At 42.0% G+C, this 22,349-nt stretch overlaps 1 protein-coding gene across 1 annotated transcript in view; it reads left to right on the top strand.

Annotated features, from left to right (window-relative positions):
* The window catches only part of LOC128878346 (whirlin-like), a 104,713-nt gene that overhangs the window by 32,448 nt on the left and 49,916 nt on the right, over positions 1-22,349 (top strand). The window contains exons 3-5 of the mRNA XM_054126474.1: positions 610-956; positions 6,572-6,583; positions 14,506-14,636. Coding sequence (XP_053982449.1) covers positions 610-956; positions 6,572-6,583; positions 14,506-14,636 — 490 coding nt within the window. The remainder of the gene's footprint in view (positions 1-609; positions 957-6,571; positions 6,584-14,505; positions 14,637-22,349) is intronic.

A 22,349-nucleotide genomic window follows, 5' to 3' on the forward strand; every position in this document is an offset into this window, starting at 1 on the left:
GATTAAAGACGTTGTCACGAAATAACGTGATTTTTTTCATTTTTAAAAATTTAAAGACACCGTAGGTTTATTCGTGAGCGACACTTTCTCACGAATAAAATCATTAATTGTCGTTAAATGATGCGCTTGATAATTTGAAATAAATACTTCGTTATAAAATTATAAATACAAACAAGGTATTTATGTTCACATTTATAATGAAAGATTTATTTGAAAGTATCAAGTCTATCATTTAATTTAGACAGATTTCTTTAATAGACCTAGAAGGTGCGAATATTTACGAGCCTAAATGTATTTATAATGAAAAATTCGTTTGGTAATATCAAAAGTATTATTTAATTTAGTCAAACTTCTTGGATATACATAGAAGGTATGAATATCTATAGGATTGACTGTATGTTATATATCAAAATTCAAACGTGCCTTTGAATTTATCTCGAAAATTGGCACGAACTTGCCAAACCACCCAATACTTTTATTTACTTGAAATAAACTACTTTCTACTTAAATATACACGTACTCAGGGGTTTCGTTAAATTAAATGCCTTTACTTCGAAAGTGGAGACAGTTAAATACCGTGAAAATAATATCCTCGAATTCTCGTCGCAGATTGTTCGGCAACGGAGTCTCGGAGCGTCGGCAAGGCGACAGGAGGACGCCAGCGTCGTCCCCAGCGAGCGTCTCCGCCGTCAGGACCACGTCGTCCTCGTCCCAGCAGCAACAACAGCAACAACAGTCCCAGCAGTCGCAGCAGAATCCGGCGAATCCTCCGACGTCGCCCAGCTCTCAGCCGCTCAGCCTTCAGGAGCTCACCGTAAGGACAATCACCATGACGAGAGATCCCCCGGACTCTCACCATGGCTTTGGGATCTGCGTGAAGGGTGGCAAGGACGCAGGTGAGATCCGAAGTACCTTCAGGCTACCACCGTCGCCGTACTTCGCGCCTCAAGATCGAGGTATCTTTCGACAGCTGTAACTTTCATTGCCGTTTCTAGCCGTTCACTCGACGCGATCGAACACCACCGATTGCGATTGTTAGAAGAGATTGTTCACCCCTTATCGACGAACTAGGGGTGGATTTAACGAGATTCTCCCAGTGGACGATACACGAGGAAGATTCAACGCGAAGGAGATTTTGTTTTCGAACTTAGGTTTAGGTTTAAATAAGAATTTCTTTTTAAATTTTGTATCTAGAAAAGTACAAGTTTGACAAAGGACCCTATAGCTGTGCCTCGGAAGATTCGGATGATATTTTTATCGAAAGCATTTACGTTTCTTTTGTTAAATTATTTTATTCGGTTCGATAGCAAAGTTACTTATTATTGAAAGTATCGATTTAGAGTTTTAGAGAGTCAGGTGCCTATTTTTACCTATTTTCATCCATTTCACCTCCCAAATTTGTTCCTTTTCGCGATTCTGAATGTTACGCGTCAGGTATAGATATTTCCAGCAATCGCAATCGATATCTTCGCATCGCGTCGCCTGCTGCGATCTTCTCTCTCGTACTTCTATCGGGTTCACTTTTCGTTGGTAATCGTCGTGTCACCGACACCCTGTGCTTCCTGTGCTTCAGCACAGCTGCCACGAGTCTCTGATTTCCGGTTTAATCGTCCTCGCGACGAACTTCCCTCGTACAATTTCCGGCGCTGATAAAAATTTCACTCGTTCGCGAGACACCTTCAGCGAACGCGGAAACCACAAAGTATACTTTGGCTTTTATTTTCCCTTTGAAATTGCCACGAAAAATTTGTCTCGCAAGTGTGTTCCATTTAACAGGAAAAGAAAGACGATTCGTCGATCAGATACTGCTCTATTTACAAATGTGGTTTATCGTTGAAAGAAATTTGTTAACGACTTAATTAATCTACGAATACCTGTAGATCTTCGTTGTTAAAGAATTGTAATTTGTTCATGGGCTATACAAACATGCGAAATGACGATCCTTAATTTCTGTAACTGTTGAATTCGCGTAAATTCTCTCTTTTTATTATTTCGAACGCATCGAATCCACTATGATCTTATCGCTGGCTAAGAAAGGTGATCAAGGTAAAACGAAATTCGATCGTCGCGAGAACGGAACCGGGAGTCCAGGGAAAGGCGGGAGAAAACATGTGTATTTTCGATCATTAAGCATCATTTCCATTCCAGCTTACGGTCTCCTTGACGGATGAAAGAACCAGCATTCCGATCGCGTTTCGGCTCGTTTTTCTCCCCTCTTGTTGTTTTCTCTGCGCGAAAGGAATCCGCGTTCGTTTCGCTTATCGATGGCCGGAACGATGATGAAAGGAAAATAATTAAAACCCGTGACGGTGATCATTATCTCGTACGTCGGCGTTGATTGGTCCGCGTTTAATTTCTCTGGGGAACATGGGAAACTCGAGTGTCGCAACGGAAACACGAATGCGAAATTAATTGGCGATTGGTCCAATGGTTGCCGATTTCATCTGCGAACAATTTTAGATGTTTTTAGCTAATTTGCTGGTGATCGACGAAACGATTCACGAACATGGAAACATTGGGAAATATTTGATAAGGAAATTGATTGCGTAAATGAGGAATATAAAGCGGGTTCGCGAAGTGTCGATGGAGCGTTTAGTTGGAATCGAATCAATTGGCTGCTCAAGGCTATCGAGGAGCTACCCCTCACTCCTCCAAGACACTTAGAATACTTAAACTGTACAGTGCTTTATCAGACGACCTCTTGTACAGTGAAATCTCCGTTAATCGAATTAACAAAGAGACAGGAGGATTTGAACGATATTCGACCCGCTTTAGACTCGCTGTAAGAAATGATTTAACTGTAAAACTATTACACGGTTCCATTTTTGTTCTTCTAATTTTAATTCGGAGTTACAGTAACCACCAGAAAAGTCGTTGTATATATGTCGATCAGCTAGTACTCCATTTCGCGTTAAAATTTTATTTTGAACCACTCGATTCTCTTTGCGCCGTAATTAATAATATTCCTCTGATTAATAAAACTAATATCCAATGCACCATCTTCCTCCCTCGATTCACAGCCATTCGTGTCAGCGAACAACCCTCGTCTATTCATCGTCAATTTAGACCCATAATTTATTAGAATAACCTAGCACTATCCATCGAACAGCGAGAGTAACAATTTCCAAAGGGACCCCTCGCGACTCGTTTAAATGCCCCCCATACGTAGCTGGCAAAAATTACGAGAGCCGCGATTAAATCTCCCTGTTTGGTAGACAATCACGTCGCTGATTAGCAAAATGTGTTCGGTGGCGAGGAGAGGCACAGATGGGCAGGCGCGAAGCGTTCGAGCGCGTTTGCTCACGAGTATTTACAATGGGGGCCGTTAGGCAGGGTAATTAGCGATACCAGCTAATTGACCAGCGATACGATGGCGCGCGTTTAATGACGCGCTCCTAATTGCCCCTCCAGCCGTCGCGCATATTTTTATTCCGCGGCTGGCGAAACGGATTCAGCGGACGCATAATTGCGCGATGTATCTGGCCGGTTGTAATCAGTTCTCGGAATCGGATCGGTCTTTCCAACGGGGTGCTCGAGGCGCGCGGACGATCCTGAAGAGACGCAACAGAAACTATGAACGGTCAAGAGTAACTTCTTTACTGGAGTAGTTACTCTAGTAAAGTAACTCCAGTAAGTTTCGCGATGGGAGCGATGCCAAATAAATACCTTTTACGCTAGGTGTTGGAAAACGATATATTGGCATTTCTAAATCGACGCGTCGAGCGCCACGCTAATTTTTTTAATAATTTTAACGGGAATAAAATTTTTTTTTTTAAATAATTCGAAACTACGCGTTCGAGGTAAATGAAAATGGCTAATTTTGGTGGTAATTGTAATGAAAACAAAATATTTTTCGAAATAATTCGAAACTATGTAATACCACGCATAGTGCACGCGATATAGAGTCAGTGTAATAAGTATTCGTACAGATACAAATTGCAGCAAAGAGCTCGCAAGGCAAACACGATCGGTTTCTTATGAGATCTCCCATATATACAACAGTCTCTACGTCACGCCTATTCGTTTCCTTCGTACATCGAACTTCGGCTGTAATAGAGACAAATTCAATTGGATGCTCTATGCCAGTTCCTCGACCGTGAATTAGTTTCCTCGGTGACACCGTTACGGTTAGAAATTTAACAATAGGATTGTCTTACAGTAAAATCATGAATTTCGTGACAAGATGATCGAATAGGAAACGTTAAAGTAAAATTGATTGTGTAAACCAGAAATATCGAACGAACATCTGATATTTATGCGAAGCAACTAAGAACAGAGAATAAGAGATTTTTAGCGAATCGTTAAATTAATTTTCACCGAGCAGCCATTGGAATGATCACAGCCAACAAATTTGGTATTAGATAAAATTGTTCTATGGATGAATCAAATTCCGAACGCATAATTAGTTACTGCGTGGGATGAAGGAGAAAAGGAACGAAGCGAATTCCTAAAGATCAGAAAGTTCACGGATGGTTTTCCAGAGAAGTTCCTCGCGTTCGCCAGAGATAAATAGAAATGTCCCCGTCCAGGATCCACGTTCCGCGGATGCCAGGAGCAACCCCGACGTCGGCGTCGTCGGGGTCCGGTTTCACGGTTTCGAGTCTCGTAAACTTCACGCTTGATCACGGCGTTTCAGCGCGCACGCACGGTAACGATCTCTCGCTTCACGCTTCGTCCTCGTCGAGATCTCGAGCGTGAAACCATCGACTTTGTTTCGTGGAAGCACGCCTGAGAGACGACTTGAATCGTCGTCGCGTTACCCCGACCAGAGACGGGCAAAATTCTTCCTCGAATAATAAACGAGGCATATAATGCTACTTATAGCGATTTATTCGCGACGTATTATACATTCGGCCAGTTAAATTTTTATTTGTCCATTGTGAAATATTTCCGTTCATAATTCAAACTCTGGTTTTCATTCTGTGAGTAACGAATGAATAGTTTTTTGTTCTTTTGTTCGGTTCTTAGTTGTTCTTTATGAAATATCGCATTGTGTAGTACAATGCGGATTCTTCTAATTTTTATTCTAGGAATAACGGATAAATGTCTGTACGTCAAAATTTGTATTTAGGTTAGAGTTTGGCCGTCTCTGGATCCTGACCGTGGATCCTGCGGAGGAACACGTTCATCGGAAACGCGTCTGCGCGAAACGACGCGTTACCAGGCGTCCCGAGAGTTTCCTCGAAAATGTTCTCGTATTTTCAGGCGATTCGTAAAATTCGATAAACAAATTTGAAACCATGACAAAGTTGACGAAACTTAATTTACATAAATTCTCGTCGTCGTTAATCTCGTTGGTCGTTACAGGTGTTTGACATTAACGAATGTTTGGTCCCTTCGTTGATCCTAATATTTACATCCATGGAGCTGTAAATTAACTGCCAGCATGCCAACTACCACACCAGAAACATATTTAAAAGTATTTAACAATGATAATAACACTCTATTAGATCAATACCGCGGACCAAAACGAGAAGAAGCGATTCGATTCGGATGAAACTTGGCATATAGGGACTTCCGGGGTCGCTGATTTTAAATCTGAACTCGAAATTTTAAAATTCAAAATATCAGATCCGATATGGAAAATGAAAACTAGACAAGTGACTGGTTCTGGATGAAACTCCTTCGTTTCATGTTTCACTTGATAAAATTTACTCTAACGAGCTATAAAAAGTGTCGTATACTTTGAACAATCTTTTAATCGCAATTTGCATGCTTCCGTTATCAGATAAAGAATCTTAAAAGCTAACAGATATACTAAAAAAAACTTGTTGAATATGAATTAAATTTCGTTTTGATCGAGCAATTACAAGGTCTGAATAATAATTTCAGCAGGTCATAGCTGGTGCCATTGAAGCCAATCAGGTCGCTTCTTTATAAATATTTGATTGGCCACACAGTGACGCCATTTGCAACTTCTCGAAGTTTTTATTCGTCTGACTTTCTGATTGCTCGTCGGAAACTAAACTTTTCGTTCTATCTTTACCAAACTTTGACAAGTTTTAACTATGCAAACACGTATACCCACCGAAAGTAATACTTGACGAGCAAGGGACCGAAAATATCAATTATAAAGAAATGCTTGTAACGACCAATAAAAATATGTTCATTTCGCGAACCACAATTTTTCAGTCGGATACTAATCTGTATCGTTTCGAAAATGTAGACCAAATAAAATCACACGACCGAAGAAAACAATTTTCAGAAGAGACAAGTTAAAAAATATGCTTCGATCTTTTTCGGTATTATCGCACGAAACAGAATATCGATCGCAAGATGGTCTTTGTCTTTTATTCCGCTTACGAAACAAGAACGTCGAGGATATTTAGAAATAAATTCTCTATCGCGGAGCACGAACAGGCGATGCCCACGAGGAGACACGTTTCCATTCGAGCACCAGACGTTCGAACGTATGGCAAAACTAGGACAGGCGATCGTCACGCACGAATGATCGATTGGTTATTTTTCGAGGGAACTTTTCCAAAAGCTTGGCCGTCGCTTCGAACAGGCCGAAGTCGGAATAAGCCAACTGGCGGTGTGTCTTTTCTTGTTTTCTGTTTCGCTGTACCAGAAGCGCAGTCAGGTAACTCATCAACCGTACGAACAGAAAGGCAGAGAGAATGTAAGAAAAGTAAAGAGGGGGGAGAGCGAGAAAAAGAGAAATTAGCACACGTCTAAGGGAAACTGTCGGAAGATCGAAAGAACGACCCGAAACTTCGAACGCGAGGGAGCCAACGAACCCTCCCTTAGTTTCTTTGGCGATCGGTACAAAAATGCTCGCGAGACCGAGTACTATTGCACTAAAGAAAATTCGCGACTTTCTTCGACTTGATACGGTAGGAATCGGTCGAAATCGTGGACGAACCATTCAGCCTTTTTTAAATCGTTTTATATATAATTAGCACGCCAACGTTTTTCAACGATACAGTTTTGTATCCAATTTCGTTATGATTAGAAGATTATTAGTAATATCGACCGCCCGAGATTCTGAAATTTGTCGAGTTTAGTCTGCAGAGATTAATAATTCTAGCTTCTTTATGTCATTCGAAACAGTCGTAGAAAATCCAGGCGTAAGTCACATTAATCGCGATTAAAGACTCGACCTTCGACTTTGACCAGTGACTCGCGATTTTTACGGAGCCGTTCCAACGATTTATATCCCCATCGGACGGCAATCGTTAATCGATATGATTTATATCACGGCCCGATGGCTGCTGGATTCGTAACACGAGTTCCCGAACGGCGATTCGTAATGCCCCTGAGTGGCCATTAGAGACGACAGCTTCGCTTAATCGAACGTATTATAGCAGTAGAAGATATCCCCCGCTACGATTCCGAATATTCTTTAGTCCTTCGCCTTGCGGATCTAACGAGACCAAGAGTTGCATTCTTGAGCAAAAATTTTATTCAATTTTATAAAATTTTCGATTCGGTTTTTACGAGTTCAATTTTCTATGGATCCATCTGCGTCGTGTCACGTTTATTTATAATTTTAATCAGTGTTTTATAGAAAGTGAAATTTGTGTTCCAGTAAGCCTTGAATCTTTATCGGGATAGTTCCTAAAATAAATATAAAATAATTGAATCAGCAAGAGTTGCATTCTTGAGGAAAAATTTTATTTTACATTTTCGATTCGTTTTGTACGAGTTCAATTTTCTATGGATTCATCTACGTCGTGTCACGTTTATTTATAATTTTAATCAGTGTTTTATAGAAAGTGAAATTTGTGTTCCAGTAAGCCATAAATCTTTATTGGGATAGTTTCAAAAATAACTATAAAAGAATCGAATCAGTGTGATTTCCAGTTTCAATATCATTCGATCTGATTATCTCAGGTGTCAATAAAACAAGGCTAGATCGAGGAATTATAATCCACCCGAAAGTGACTCCTGGAGACACCCTGTGGGTGATTGGGTGCACTAATTTCGCTGGTTCCCATATCGTTCGAATTTCGCGGTCGTTTCAATCTCCCCGTGGTTTTCAAATATCCACACATATACATATACACACACACGCACGCACGCACACACACATGTACACTCACACACTGAGTAACGATCGATGTCGCATGAAAGTGTTATGCGCAGATCGGCCGGGCTTGGGACTAGAGGGCGACGAGGAGAACGAGAGAAACGAACTCAATCACGAAACGAGAGAAATTAGCTTCTTAACAATGATATTGTCCTTTTGGTAATAAATATCGCCATTTCTCCATTATTTTGCATTGCGAGAGATTCAATCTGCGAGAGATGCGAGAGACGATCGAAATGACTAAACAGATACGTGGAACATATATTTATTGTTTGTATCTTTTGGGATGATTGGTGGTTATTTAATGATAATCTGTGTTTTGGATATACTTAGTTTTCTTTCCCGACTATTTCCTGTTATTCATTCTTTATATCGATGCTGAAGACGAGATCATCGGAGACGAACCGTTTCCTTTTTAGATACGGAAATTGCTATCATAAATGACCTCGTTCCATCCAATGAAATTGCTATAGTTCAAATAAATATTAAATAAATACCCTCGGTATACTATGACGCGTAACATAAAATAGGAATAATTAAAGAATTCTTATTTAAGATCACCTAACACTCGTAACAACGTAAAAAAAGAACACGCTACATTATTGCGATTTCAACCTCGAAATCCCTTTGCTCCGGAAAGTCCACCGAAACCACCGTCGGATTATTAAAAATTTCAATGCGAGACCAAACGAAACTCCGAAATTACTCCGCAAATATAGACCGCCCCCTTCCCCCAATAAAGTACAATGTTTTAATTCATCGGAGAATTTTACGACCGTGGACTCCGTCGTTCGTTTCAACATGTTACCTCCGCGGCGGAGTTACTTTGGTCTTTCAGTTCGCCTGTCATCGCTTGAACGTTCCCATCGAGCCAGAATCCCCTGGCCTTTTAAAATATTTTCCAGGGAAACGGGCTGGATTCAGTCGCGGGGCGGCGAACAGGGCGAAGGGGGAGGGTCTGAGGGGGTTATCGGAATTTTTTCACAAAGTTTCACGAGGATAAATCGAGTCGCTGGAATTACATTCGACCGGACTGCTCGTTAAAAGTGGGAACAGGTGGCCGAAGCCGACCTCGGGGCCGATTCCCTTCGGAGATCAGAATGCAGGTTCGATTGTCGTCCCGGTTTCGATACGTTCGATACGTTCCGCCGTGAAACGAGTCGACGATTTCTCCAGACCAGCCACGCGTGTTCTTGCTCGTTTTTCGTGTCGTCCGGTTCTTTCGCCGGACGAACTGCGCGCGATAACGACGAATTAGCCTCGAAGCCGTCGCCTAAATTCACATCGAATACGAACTGCGAATGGAGATCGAATCGAGCGGTTCGGTGTCGGAAGATGGTACTGGCACGACCCGGGTTTTCGGGGTTTAATACTTTTCGTGAGAGAAATGCATATTCGCGAGGACTTGGGTCCAATTTTTTTATTAACACTTTATCTACCGGGCTATTTAGAAACAGGCTTTAATTCAAAAAAGAATTTTATACGGTAGCATACGCCAATTCAGGCTGACAATAATTCCTTCGTACTATTATTAGGTACATTGAAAGCCAAGTCTGTTTCCAAAAAAGAAAAAAGAAAAATATACATGTCGAAATTGAGTAATGTCCTCCTTTTTCGAAGTCGGTTAAAAACTGAACATTTTAAGTAGACAACCATCGACACAGTAAATAAATTCGAAGAGCTGAATACTGGAATTAAAAAGCCTATAAATAGGCTCGCAGTAAATAAAGTGTTAATGGTCCCAGAAGCGAATAACGAAAGCTGTGTGTTTATACAGAAATGGCGGGGACGTGAATACATTTTTATTCTTGTATCGAGTACCTTTTGATGTCAAGAGAACCTTTGGGTTGGATATGAAAGGTGGAATCGTTTAGAAATCTTTTCTTTTTAAATAGTCTTACACGACTTCGTCTCCAGCAACACACAGAGTTTTGATATAACGACACAATAAGCCTTAATCCTAACAAAATTATTAAAATAGATAAAATCATTACATGATTCACAGAATTCATCCTGAAAAAGTATGTAAATTCTGATCGTGATGTTTTTTTTTCCAAAGAAAGGTTACGAATGTGTCCGCAGGAATGCTTAGATGAAAAATTCTTTCTCTCGTTGCTCCGTTTTTCCGACGATTTATCGTTAGAATCTCGCAATTATGGCAACCGAGAATTCCTCTAGGCTTAGCACGCCGGCACTTCGTTGCATGACAGTGTATGATGCATATGCGCATAGTTTATGAATTTATAGAAGAAAAACTCGTACACGTACACCCGCGGGCGTCGCTGTATGTACACATAATTTGCATTGTACCCTAACGAGCAGGAAGCAGGAACGCGAAATTCGGAAAATATCGCGACGGAGCCCATTCAAGGATGCCCGTATCTCGAGTTAACTCAAAGAAGAGATTCAAAAGTACAAAATCCGAGGTTCGCGAGAGACGTTGTTACAATTATTTTATTATCGATCCAGTCTAGTCTCAATTTTCGAAATTTGATGAAAATTCAGACACGATATTCCACGGAATAATCTGTCGATTGCGTCTTAGCGTTCGAAGTAAGAAAACATTAAAACGTTGTGGAATTCAGATTGAAACGAAGAATTTCAACAAGCGTGCTTCGTGTCGTAATAAATAGTTTCATAGAAATACTACGGAATTGAATTAAAAAAGGGGCGAATCTCCTAATATCGGAGAGCTGAGAAATTGGAACAAAGATCGAGGGAGAGATGCTTGTTGCGGTAGTAAAAATCAGTTCTTAAATGGGCTCGGGACACGAGACGACTTTTATTATTAAACCTTTGACGATGACACAAGTTCGGCAGCGAGAACGCGACCCTCGCGTAACGAGCTCATTGTTCTTCTTATCTCTTTTATCAGCCGGATTAATCCTTGCTCCCAGCCGGCCTGTCGGCATGGAAGGAGATCAATTACGGGACTCCCGCGGTGGAACAGACATCACCGTTCCCTCGTTTCGACGTCCACCTTGTCCGAGCGTGAAATTTTTTTGCGCCCGAGCAGCTTATCGATCACATCCGGATCGCCACGTGTAAACGTACTTTTATTACGTTTCGTGTCGGGGACAGATATCTAGGGAATTAAGTATTCATGATGCTCGTGCTTTGCAAGTATAATTCAGTGTCCCTTTTCGCGCCACCCCTCGTATCTATAATATTTTATTCTCGTTTGTTTTCCCGTCCGTCTTCGAGATTACGGATAAGATTTGATTTTCCTGGAACAATTGTCTCCCGGAGAAACACTTTTTCTATTTTATTTCCGTTTCATTCCCTTTTTATTCCGTTGAATAAATAGACACAGAGTTATCGTATTTACTAAAGATTCTTTACTGATAGATTAACGTTTGTTTACTGGGTGCATAATCGCAGCGGATAGCCACGAGTAGCCTGTCGATCGTGAAAAATAGGAGAAGACGACATCGTGGTAATTAACCCTTTGCACTCGAGAGGTGACTCTCGATCATCGCTAGATTTCCTTTAGGTTCAATTTCTTTGGAACTCGAAGTGTCAATGAAATGATTGTCGTTAAGGCAAAGGTGACCTGATTCTCAAATCTCAAATTAGAGATCTCATTCGAGAAGTCAATCTAAGCTTAGCATTCGCGAGTGAATAGAATACTAAGAAAGCATCTCGAGTTGCTGACAGATACCAGGAAACAAGGCCTCGAGTGCAAAGGGTTAATTAATCAACGCTGTGCGTGTCAACCCCTTCGTGCCCACACCTGGATGTTACTTTCCGTCAAATCGCATCAGTCTGCTTTTGTCGCGAGAGTATGATACAAATAGTACGGGTATTTAATATGAAAATCTTGAAAAGTAATCAACACAAAAATCCCCTTCATCGAATACATTGCTTCAGCGCCCAGTTGCTTCCGAGAGGCGAGCGATTCGATTAACTTTACAACCCTCCTCGAGGCCAAAAACGTCGGAGAGTAACTACGACAAACGCTTCGCTAGCTAACGACGCGAACCGAATTTACGACCATAAAAATTGTCCAAACCCGGTGCGCCTCGAAAACGACACGAGCACGAAGGAGTTAAGTTAACAAGGTAACGCGATCCATGGAAACATAAAAAGCGAAGCTCGGCTCTTATTAAGTATCAGCTGTTTCGCATAATTTATATCGCGTCGCGAAGCCTTCTGTTATTTTTTTTTTTTTAATTAGACTTTCGCTCAACTGGTTCACGCTAACGAGGATGTATCGCGTTTGTTCGCGTTTCCCACGTCGAAGCGAGGCTTTATTAATTTCGAGCGTCCATTTTCCAACTCGCAGGCAACTTTTGCGTCCGCGTAATTGTTTCACAGCGTCGGGGGAACACCGTTATCGACGGATTCGGCGCGTCGGGCGTTTTCTTCCGTGGCTGTAATTCGAATATCCTGGCACGAGGCAGGAAATATAAATCGAATCACGGACGATCGATCGCTTGTAACGCGAGAGTAAATTCGGTATCTATTGGAAACGAGCCACTCGTTTATAGAGTCCACAGCTGCCTGCCGCGTTCGCGAATTTATTTCGAGCTTCCGGCCCGAGCCCGGCATAATGAGAGGAAGAAGTTACTCGAATTCCGCGTGCGTTCGCTCCGTAAATTCCGCCGATCGCGAAACAAACATACCGCTCGTTGTTATTTCCGTTTTTCGGTGGCAGAGAAATCGTTCGCGTTGTTTTGAAACAATTCGTTGGATTATCGAATATTCGCGCCGCTCGGACCAGGTGGACGGATCTTGACGTTCGTACCGAACAATATTGCGGCTAACTGTTTTTTCACCGGGGATCTATTCAAGGATCACTCGATCACACGGATGCTCACTGTTTCTCACGAAAACTCTCGCCCCCGCCGCAAGCTCAAAAAACATCCAACGGCGAACGTTTGCAGCCCCACCCATGAACATCGAGTCTTCTTCTGCGGAAATGATCTCGAGCAAGAGACGGAAAATTATGCGTTCGATGCGTTAAACTATGAATACTGATTCGATATGGAATTATCGTAACTGTTTGCATTTTGCAAAACCACGCTGGGAATGTGAGGATGTGGTAAAAATTGAAATTAAAATTCAAATTAAAATTCAAATTAAAATTAAAATAAATCAGGAAGGTGTAATGGAATTGTTTACAAGAGGAACTTCGTTTTCGAGATAAACAATTTGGGAAATTCTTGGAAATCGGTAACTCGAATATTAACGGCGTGGTATTTCTCTAGTAATTATTTTATATGTATTCTGGCTAATTAGGACTGGTTAAAACGGATAAGCAAGTTTCCGCAGAAAAGGAAATCTCTTGCATGGCCCGTCTCGCTCGGATCGAGATACACCGAACACGCACCGGCACCAAGATCGTAATCTCTTATTCGAACAATTTTCACGTTTATGCATCCGCATTTACTATCTTATTTTCTCTTTCTATTTTTTTTTTTTTATTTATCTTCGATATTGTTTACCACTTTATTTTTTTCATTTTAACACACGACTTCCATCCATGGCGCGCCGTGCCATCGACGGCAGCTCGCCCCGGCGCCGATAAAAATGGGAGCTTTGCGTCGTCACGCTCCTTGCATTCTAATGGATCCATTTCCCAGCCGTGATTTATAGAGTCTGGAAGCCGGGTTCATGAAACGGGCTTGACTTCGCGATCGTGGCCACTTCGGGGTTTAAATACTTAGGAGGATTGCGATACTGTTTCTTTGCTAAAGCAGTTCCGGGGGAAACCGATTTTCCTGGTAGAGAGGTGAAACAATTATGATCTATTAAACTCACGCTGATCGTAGGTGGAGTACACCACGTTTCAATTTTAGTAGATAAATATGATTTTTGATGATTTTCATACGATTTTTACTCTGGAATATCATTGTATAAATTATCGTTGATGAAAAGAAGTATTGATCTCTCAATTTAAAAATTGTAGGGCCACACGTCTTGCCTTCGTTTAATTTTTTGCAACCTCCTAAGAATATTCCTTTTATCCAAAAAATAATTTTTGATGACTCTCAAACAATTTTTAGTCTTGAATATCATTGTATAATTTATTGTTGATGAAATAAGCATTGGTCTGTCGATTTAAAAATTATTGAGCCTCCTCTTCCCTTCGCTCAATTTTTTAACAACCCCCTAAGAATATTCGTTTTGTCTAAAAAAATATCATCGTGTAGCCACATTCTTTTCTTACCAAAAGTCATGCTTTTAGTCGTGCTTTATATGTCCAAAAAAATATTTATCAACTAAAGCTCCTCGCTATATCCATATATATAGTATATGCAAGTGTGCGAATATACCTGGCTCCCATTTTTAGCAGCGTTCGTCAGGTGTTCAAGAACGATTTCCAGCGCAATTAGAGGAGCGTTTAAAGCGCGGATAAAAGAAAGATTTCGCGATGGCGCGCCCTGGATGGAAGGTTTTAGTCAGCACTGGTCGCGGACCAGTCGCCAGGCAGCTTCCGGCCTGATGGAAAGTCTGTGAATTGTTCTCAGGGGTGGGTGTCTACATTTCGAGGGTGGAGGAGGGTTCGGTGGCCGAACGCGCTGGACTCAGGCCAGGAGACACCATCTTGGAGGTGAACGGCACACCCTTCCGTGCGGTGACCCACGAAGAGGCCCTCAAAGTGAGTTTCTACTTTCATCTTCCGGACCAAGATATTTTCACGCGTCATAAAACCGTCCCCGTTAACGTCTCCATCTGCGTCGGATGCCACCTCGACGACAATCGCGACGAATTTAAGCGATTCTCGTCTGTCTTCGACGGTCTTTCTTGGTCCTTGTTCAAGTTTCGCGAGAAGTGTGCTTTTCGACAAGCTTGCGACCCGATCGTATTCGAATCGTATTCTTTAACGTGTTGGCAGAGACGTCATTTATAAAAGTAGAAACTATGAATTTATTTTATACATCGTTTCACTTGGTTAAGACCAGTGAAGAGTCTGATTATTCCTAACAATTTCAAATTAAAATTGAAAATGGGTATGTCAAAGAAGTGGATTCCGACGAAATTAAAAAACTTGTCGAAAGGTTCTCTTCTCGAGTAAAAATGATACGAAATATTAAGAAATCCCGAGTAATTTATAGAAACTGGTAGCAACGAGTTTAAACGACAGAAATCTACGATTCACCAGTAATGGGAGTAGTCAGTATCGACTTACGTAGTTCAGGGTCGTTGCTATAGTCTCCTACGATATCAAGATCACCGACGATCGACTCTCGTGACCCTGTGTTCGCAGATACAGGCTCCTAGGATTCTCTAGATATCGACATTAGCTTTCTCTACTCTACAGTTGTCAGTCTCGACGTATTAGTCGCTAATCCGCTTCTATTATACGAACGAGAATCATACCTATATTAAAAAGCAATCGAACGAGCGTCACATCGAAATCCAAGCCTACGTTTGTTATAAGGAACCGTTCGATCTTGGAACGTTTCCCTAAATACGAGGCCCTGGCTACGTGCCTAATCGCAATTAAAAATCACCGCTAAACTAGCTCCGTCAGATGGCCAATTGGCGTCGAGTCCATCGAAGTCATCTCGTATTTATCAGTGACCTTAGGAGTTACGGATATCCCATCGATCGCGGATACTGCTCGACGGCTCTCAACTAAATTTGCTGGAGGCGTGGCACGTGATTTCCTCCAATAGGAATTATTTACCGAACGTTCTGAGTGTCTACCTCCTCCGAATCGAGCAGCTTCCTCTTTGTTTCTAGCTCTTCCTCTTTGACTTTCCGGATCACGGCTGACCCAAGCGTTTCTGATTTATTTATAACTCCGTGCATATAGGTCAAGGAGCGACTGTATCAAAATTAACGCTTTGTAAATTACGTTTGTCTTAAATGTAATTTATTGTTCGTCTAATTCTATGGGGGACAGACAATTGATGTCGTCAAGGAGAGAAGTCATAATTTTTCTTGTGTAAACTGGGACTCGACAAGTCAAATTCAATTCGAACCACAGCGTTCTATTCGCTATCAAAGATTTCAACCCTTTGATTAAACCACGGATAATTAATTTACTGTATTCGTAAGACGACTCGTTTGTATCTCAATCACTTTTACGAAGACAGCCTTATCGGCTTGCTAATTGAATTGAAAATTCGTAAACGAGAAAGACGAATCTCCTTTGTGACAGCGAAGTAGAAAATGGTACGTTTGGCTCCTCTGAAAAAAGTTTGTCTCGGTCGATTTCGATCGATGTCAAAGGGTGATTTCTACGACGTAACAGGTTGAATATCTTTTCATCTCCGTTCTCATTTATTCGAAAAACTCTCTCTTCCTCTCCGTCCTCGCTTACAAGCCCCATTTCTGTGTCACCTTTTTTTAAGAACTTATCTCGTCTAAAATGCATAATTTCGAATTCTGTATCAGCCTCGGTCACGAGACAATGCAACCCCGCATCCATTGTTTCCCGACGGTGGCCGAGGGGACGCCAGTTTTCTTCGAACATCTGGTCCTCCTTTTTCTCTCGGAATATTCGCCGCGACCTCGGCCAGGAACAGCCTCGCAAGAATTTGCCCCGTATTTAATTTAACTTATAAGCAACTTCGTCGAGATTATGGAAAATTGGATGACGAGCCGGGTTAGGTCACGGGAAAACTTTCGAAAGTGTGAAAAGTGCGAGGGTAACGTCACGACGGGTCTCTGCAGGCGCCGCGAAACCTGGAGATATATCCTCTTCTCGATGAAAAGGATATTTAAGAAAATTGGGAAAATTCTGTGAACGTGCGACGCTTAAATGGAAGAGCCTCCGCGCGCTCTGTGTTCCCTCGGTATCCAAGAAATTCACCGAAAAAATCCAGAAACGGTTTACCTTCGGGTGCCTTTGCGTCCGTAAACCATCGCCGCGGGAAAGAGAGCGACAATTGAAGCTCACGATCCCCTAACAACGTCCTCGACGCGGGACGCGTATTTCCGTCGCGTTGTTCGATAGTCACGAGGTCTCATTGCCTCGTCGACGAGGCCTGAAATTCCGCGGCGTCAGGCTAGGAAAATAGGGGTTGGAAACAAAATGGAGAGGGAAGGGGACTATCGACTGAGGCTCGGAGGCGGAAAGAAGCGTCGCTCGGAGCCACGTCACAAGTAATCTCTGGTGTAAACGCTTCTGATGGGTATCTCTGGATCCGGTGGCTCGTCATATTCTCATAGTGGCTCGGCAGCTTCTAGACAAAAGCCCGTCGACAATGGGCCATCAGAGTATCGAGCTGGCTCGCTGAAGAGGCACGTAGCTAGGTGAAAACTGCCTGTGAATGTGTAACGGACGGTTCCTTCGCTGGCGGGACCCACTTCCGGAATGAATTCGACCGTTGAAAAGAATTAGACGAATTTCTTTGCTTCGCTTCTCGTTTGTTCAACCCGTTTGCTTCGCGAGGGCTTATACGCGCCCGGTTAGCCTACCACTATCGCCAGACCGAATCCATATCCGTGTAAACGTCGAGGTCTTTCAGAAATCTAGGTATTTTGTGTGATTTATTTATCGTAACAAAGAAAACATACCTTTACTCTCTCTGAAAATTGCTAAATGCGACTTCATGCCATTTCACGTCGTTCAAGATACTTTTCCTAAATAGTTTCATTAGACAATAGTCACTCGACTAAAATTTGTTAAAAAATATTTCGAGATACAAGTCTACAAAATAACATTTTTACATTGCATTGCGTTTTCTTCGTTCACCAGCATCGCCCATTAGAGACTTATTCGAATAAGCTTTCATTCGAATAAGCTTTCATTCGAATAAGCTTTCATTCGAATAAACATTTTCTTGAGTTTACACAAGCATAGTTAGTATCAATCGTACGAGTTATGTTTCTTGGGACGACGTGGGTTTAAAAGGAGTTCATTTTACTTGCAGAAATTGTGCTCTCTCGATGCTATTCTGTGTTTATATTTTTTTTCATCCTCGTTTTATCCTCGGATTTGCGAAAACATGTGCACGGTTGACGGGGATTTGTTAATTAACGAGTGGCGCAAAAAGCGCAGCCTTGACCCAAATGTCGCCAGGAAATTGGTTGAGCCGCGTTTTCCTGAACGATCACGATGGGTCAAATGGTTGACCCAGTTCGACGATCCATGGATTAAGTTTCCGGTGTGCTCTCGTTGCAATCGCGCGCGACACTGTCACCTACTCGTTACCCGCGATCAAAACGAAGTTCTGTTGACTCAAGGATCGCCCATTGAGCTCCAATTTCCTGGGAGACTTGTAGCTTTCGTTATTCAAATTTCTCGAGCCCTTCCACCGCGACACATGCCGTTCGTAACACTCGTCACTCCGTTCCACTTCATTTTCAAACAGTGGAAAGACATGTTTCGTTATCTTCAGTATTTTTAAGATTATTCATTCGTCATTCAAGCACTAATATTACACTAATTTATTACTATGGAAATTCCTAATATAATATACTTTTTCACAATCTCGTTCCTCGGTAATATATTCATAAGCGAACTCGATATTCCTTGATATCCTTTAAACGCGGAATCAATTTCCTTTGACAACAAAAGGTCACCGTGCACCGAAATCGATGCGTTAGCATAATCAGACCTATCCACCCTTATTTCGAATTTTATTTGAAATTCGAGTATTCGGAATTCTCTACAAATAAATGGCGAAGTGAATAAAAATAAATAATGTAAAGTTGACAAACGGAAGCTATTACCTCGATAAATACGGAAAGTAAATTCTGAGAAAAACAAGGGATAGGGTTGCGGTACTTCCAAGTTCGAATATCGTACCGTCAGCGAAATAGCCGATGCAATTTAATTTTTGCTCGAAGCTCGGGCTTTAAAGCGAATTCCAATAATATCGGGCAAGTCCAGGAAGGTCTGAGAATAACTGGAGGTGACAGCATTGGTAGTATTCGAAGTTCCTTGTTATTTCGAACGACGTTTCCCGGAGACTGGCATCCGGCTGGAGCCTGCGTCTTGTCTGACATCGATCGGGCATAAACGTTTGGACGAACCGACGGATTAAATTGCACGGCTGTCGTAAAGCGTAACGGTGGCGGCAGCTCGTTATTTCGTAATGGCTCGTAGACTCGCGAGCAAGAAGCGCGAGTGTACGTTGCGCGGCAGCGTCGGCGACGGGGGCCGCTCGCGAAAAGTTTGCCGGATTTATGGCTGGTTTTTCTACTGAATTCATTAAAACGATGGTAAATTTCGCGGAGACGAGACACCCAAGTGCATTCGTAACGTAATATTCCTTTTGGGCGGTCGTCGTTGCGCGAAAGCAAGGCTGTCCTCGGACATCGTCGTGCTACTTTTTTGCCACTGCGAATATCAAAGGAAAAAAGAAGAATATTTTGTCGCTTTAGAATTTATCGTAGATGCGAGTCCGACACTTCGAGTTCTTCTTGCGTGCAACCGATGCAGAGCGTATATTACGCAAGTCGGATACTTCTATTAATTTCTTATTTGCTCGTTATTCTTAAACCGAGACGCACAAAAACAGCAAGTACTGCTTCTAAGCAGTAAAACGCGAAACGACTTATTGCAATACAAACAGACGTTGTTCTTTTTTTATTATTACTTCCCCTGTTGTTGCATCAAGCGTGAGTAAAAAAGAAGAATATTCCTTGAGAATTTACCCTAGAGGGAAGTCCAACATCTATGCGAAGCCTATAGGTTTAATGCTCCTATTAATTTCCAGTTAACCGCTTCTTCTGTGCTCGTAATCGTTTAGTCCAAGGTACGCATTAACAGTAGCTTCTAACCGATAAGAAGCAAAAACGTTTTTCGTTATTACTGCCTCTGTCGTCGCAATAATAACATCGAAATTTATCGACTAATTTACTTTGGCATCCCTCGATATCAATCCCACTTCGATCGTTCAACTAGTACATAAATCCTTTCGAATTCAAACAGTAGTAAAATCGCAATTTATAACCAGCTTTCAGAATTTTACTGCTCGTCGTCGTACTTGATTTTAACGGTTTGAGCAGTTCGATAGCCTGAGTGACGAGAAGACGGCCATGTATCGGGTGAGCATATTCCCTAGCCATGTTTGCGCAATAGTAGTAACGATATCATTGCCACAGGAAATGCTACGCGATACTTATGAAAATTTCAAACAAATTTTCAATGCACAATTTAAGCACAATTTAATTTCACGATCGAAATTATAATCTTTAATCGACTAGTGACCGATACAGTTCGTCTTTCATTTCTCGTTCAATATCCTTGGCTTCGTCAGCCATCTTGGGTAACACTTCGTAAACCTGTCCGAAGGTGGTTCGAATTTTATTTTCTCTTCTTCAGGGTGGAATTATTTTGTTTAGAATAAATAGAAATTCAAACCGATAGCGACCCGTACTACTTACCGATTGTCTGACTGTTACCGGGCCATATCACTGGGAAATTTAATTGCACATACAGTCAGTCCCATAAGTATTCCCTCTATATCTATCGAAGAAATTCGTCTAATTTAAACGATGGACTTCATGTTGCTAAATCAATTTTCCATTATAAGTATACGCATGAATAAACTTCACATATGTGTATATTTACAATTACAAATTTATCTGGAAGCATTCATTTAAATTTGACAAATTTCTTCAATAAGTATAGAGGATACTGTCTCAATTTTAGTGGTAGCATATTGCACTATAAAAAGTAAGTCAAGAACTAAATGTAACATCCCTGAAGGAGTTAAATTCAAATATTTAGAAGACCAAGTCGAAATTTCGACTATCCTCGAAGTACTCCGACGCCCGTTCGAACCTTGCAAAAATAGGAAAGGAGACCCGAAGGGGTTCGAAGACGGAGGAAAGTTTCCAACACGCGCTTAAACAACCGTAGTTACCATTAGCCTTCGTCCCACGGATCCATTTTTTCTCCCAGGCGTCTCCGTTTCGCCTCCTCCGCCGTCGTCGTCGGGCGCCAGGCGTCTCGGCGTCCCCCGGCGATCCCCGTCATTTATTTTCTCTACATAATGCACGAAGCCACCGCGGAAGCTGCTTTAGAATCCCGTCGTTGCCGGAATCGTGGTAGGCAAAGACGCGCTACTCTCGCAACAGACGACCGGGCGTTTATAGGGGTGCGCACACGTACAACGATAGATCGATCTGAAATTGCTTCCCCCTCTCGCTCTCGTCGCTCGTCCAAACCCCTGCCACCTTCGACTCGTCTGAAAAAGACTGTTTGCCGACGTGCAGGGCGGTGCGAATCGCCGAGCATCCCTCTACTTTTTCCTCGCAAATTGGAACAGAAAGGGTTGTCCAAAAGAAGCATCGGGATATTGTTTATCACGTGAAACAGTATGGACAGCACACGCGATTAGAGTGAAACGCGAAGGATGATGTAGTTTAATGCTAAGTCGATTTTTCGTCAACCTCTTGGCCTGAATTTTATCCAAGCATACGTCAATGTTACTTCAATAATAGACGTAATATTCATCAAAAATTTCTTAGATAGTAAACAGAAAGTAAACACGCTCCAATTTTAGTAGCTTAATATGATTTTTTATTACCTTCGTACGATTTTTAGGCTCGAATATCATTGTATAATTTACTGTTGATGAAAAGAAGCATTGGTCTCTCAATTTAAAAACTATTGGGCCTCGTCTTGGCTTCAATATGATCCTGGCGTTAAATGTTAAATGTTTAAATTAAAATTTGATTAAAAATGGTTTCCCCAAACATCAGCTTTCTCTTCAACCCACATGTTAACGTTTCCCTCGAAGATTCTGATTCCTAAAGTCGCCAGAAATCTCTCTGTACTAGGAATTCCCTTTAATTGCCAGAAAGTTATGAGTAATTCGGCATTAGCGTCGCCTTAAATTCGCTGGGAGCGATTCAGCCCACGCATACACGTAACGTGAATTTTCTCCCTCGGGAGGAACGCCTGGCTGGACGGCCATAAATTCCCTCCCTTCGTTCCTATTGCAGGAAATACTTGACCCAGTAAAGTCGCACGAGAATTCGCGCATGTGATCGAACCCTTATCCACGCGGTTCTAAATACCGATTGTCATGGAAATGCGCCCGGCGATCGCCGATTCTGTTTCGGGAGAAGCCACCTTAAGCGAATTATATGGACCCAGGGACACGCGATCGCCAATCCCATCCCCTTATTCCCCTCGTTCATTGCCATCCACCGAGAACGTCGTAATCAACAAAGAAACGTATCGCTCCGTTTTATTATCTTCGCCGTTTAGGGAACACTTAACCCAGAAATGCGACACGAGATCACGAAAACGGCCGTGTCCATAAATATCGGAGACCATAATACTGTCTCTCGGTATTCCAGATAATAAAACGCAAGGACCTGATGATTTTTACGGCCGAACGAGCGAAAGCTTTTTTTTCGATTACGGATGGCGCGTGAAATTTCAGTAGAATCCGTAAAC

This window comes from Hylaeus volcanicus, chromosome 6 (assembly GCF_026283585.1).
Source record: "Hylaeus volcanicus isolate JK05 chromosome 6, UHH_iyHylVolc1.0_haploid, whole genome shotgun sequence".
NCBI classification, from domain to species: domain Eukaryota; kingdom Metazoa; phylum Arthropoda; class Insecta; order Hymenoptera; family Colletidae; genus Hylaeus; species Hylaeus volcanicus.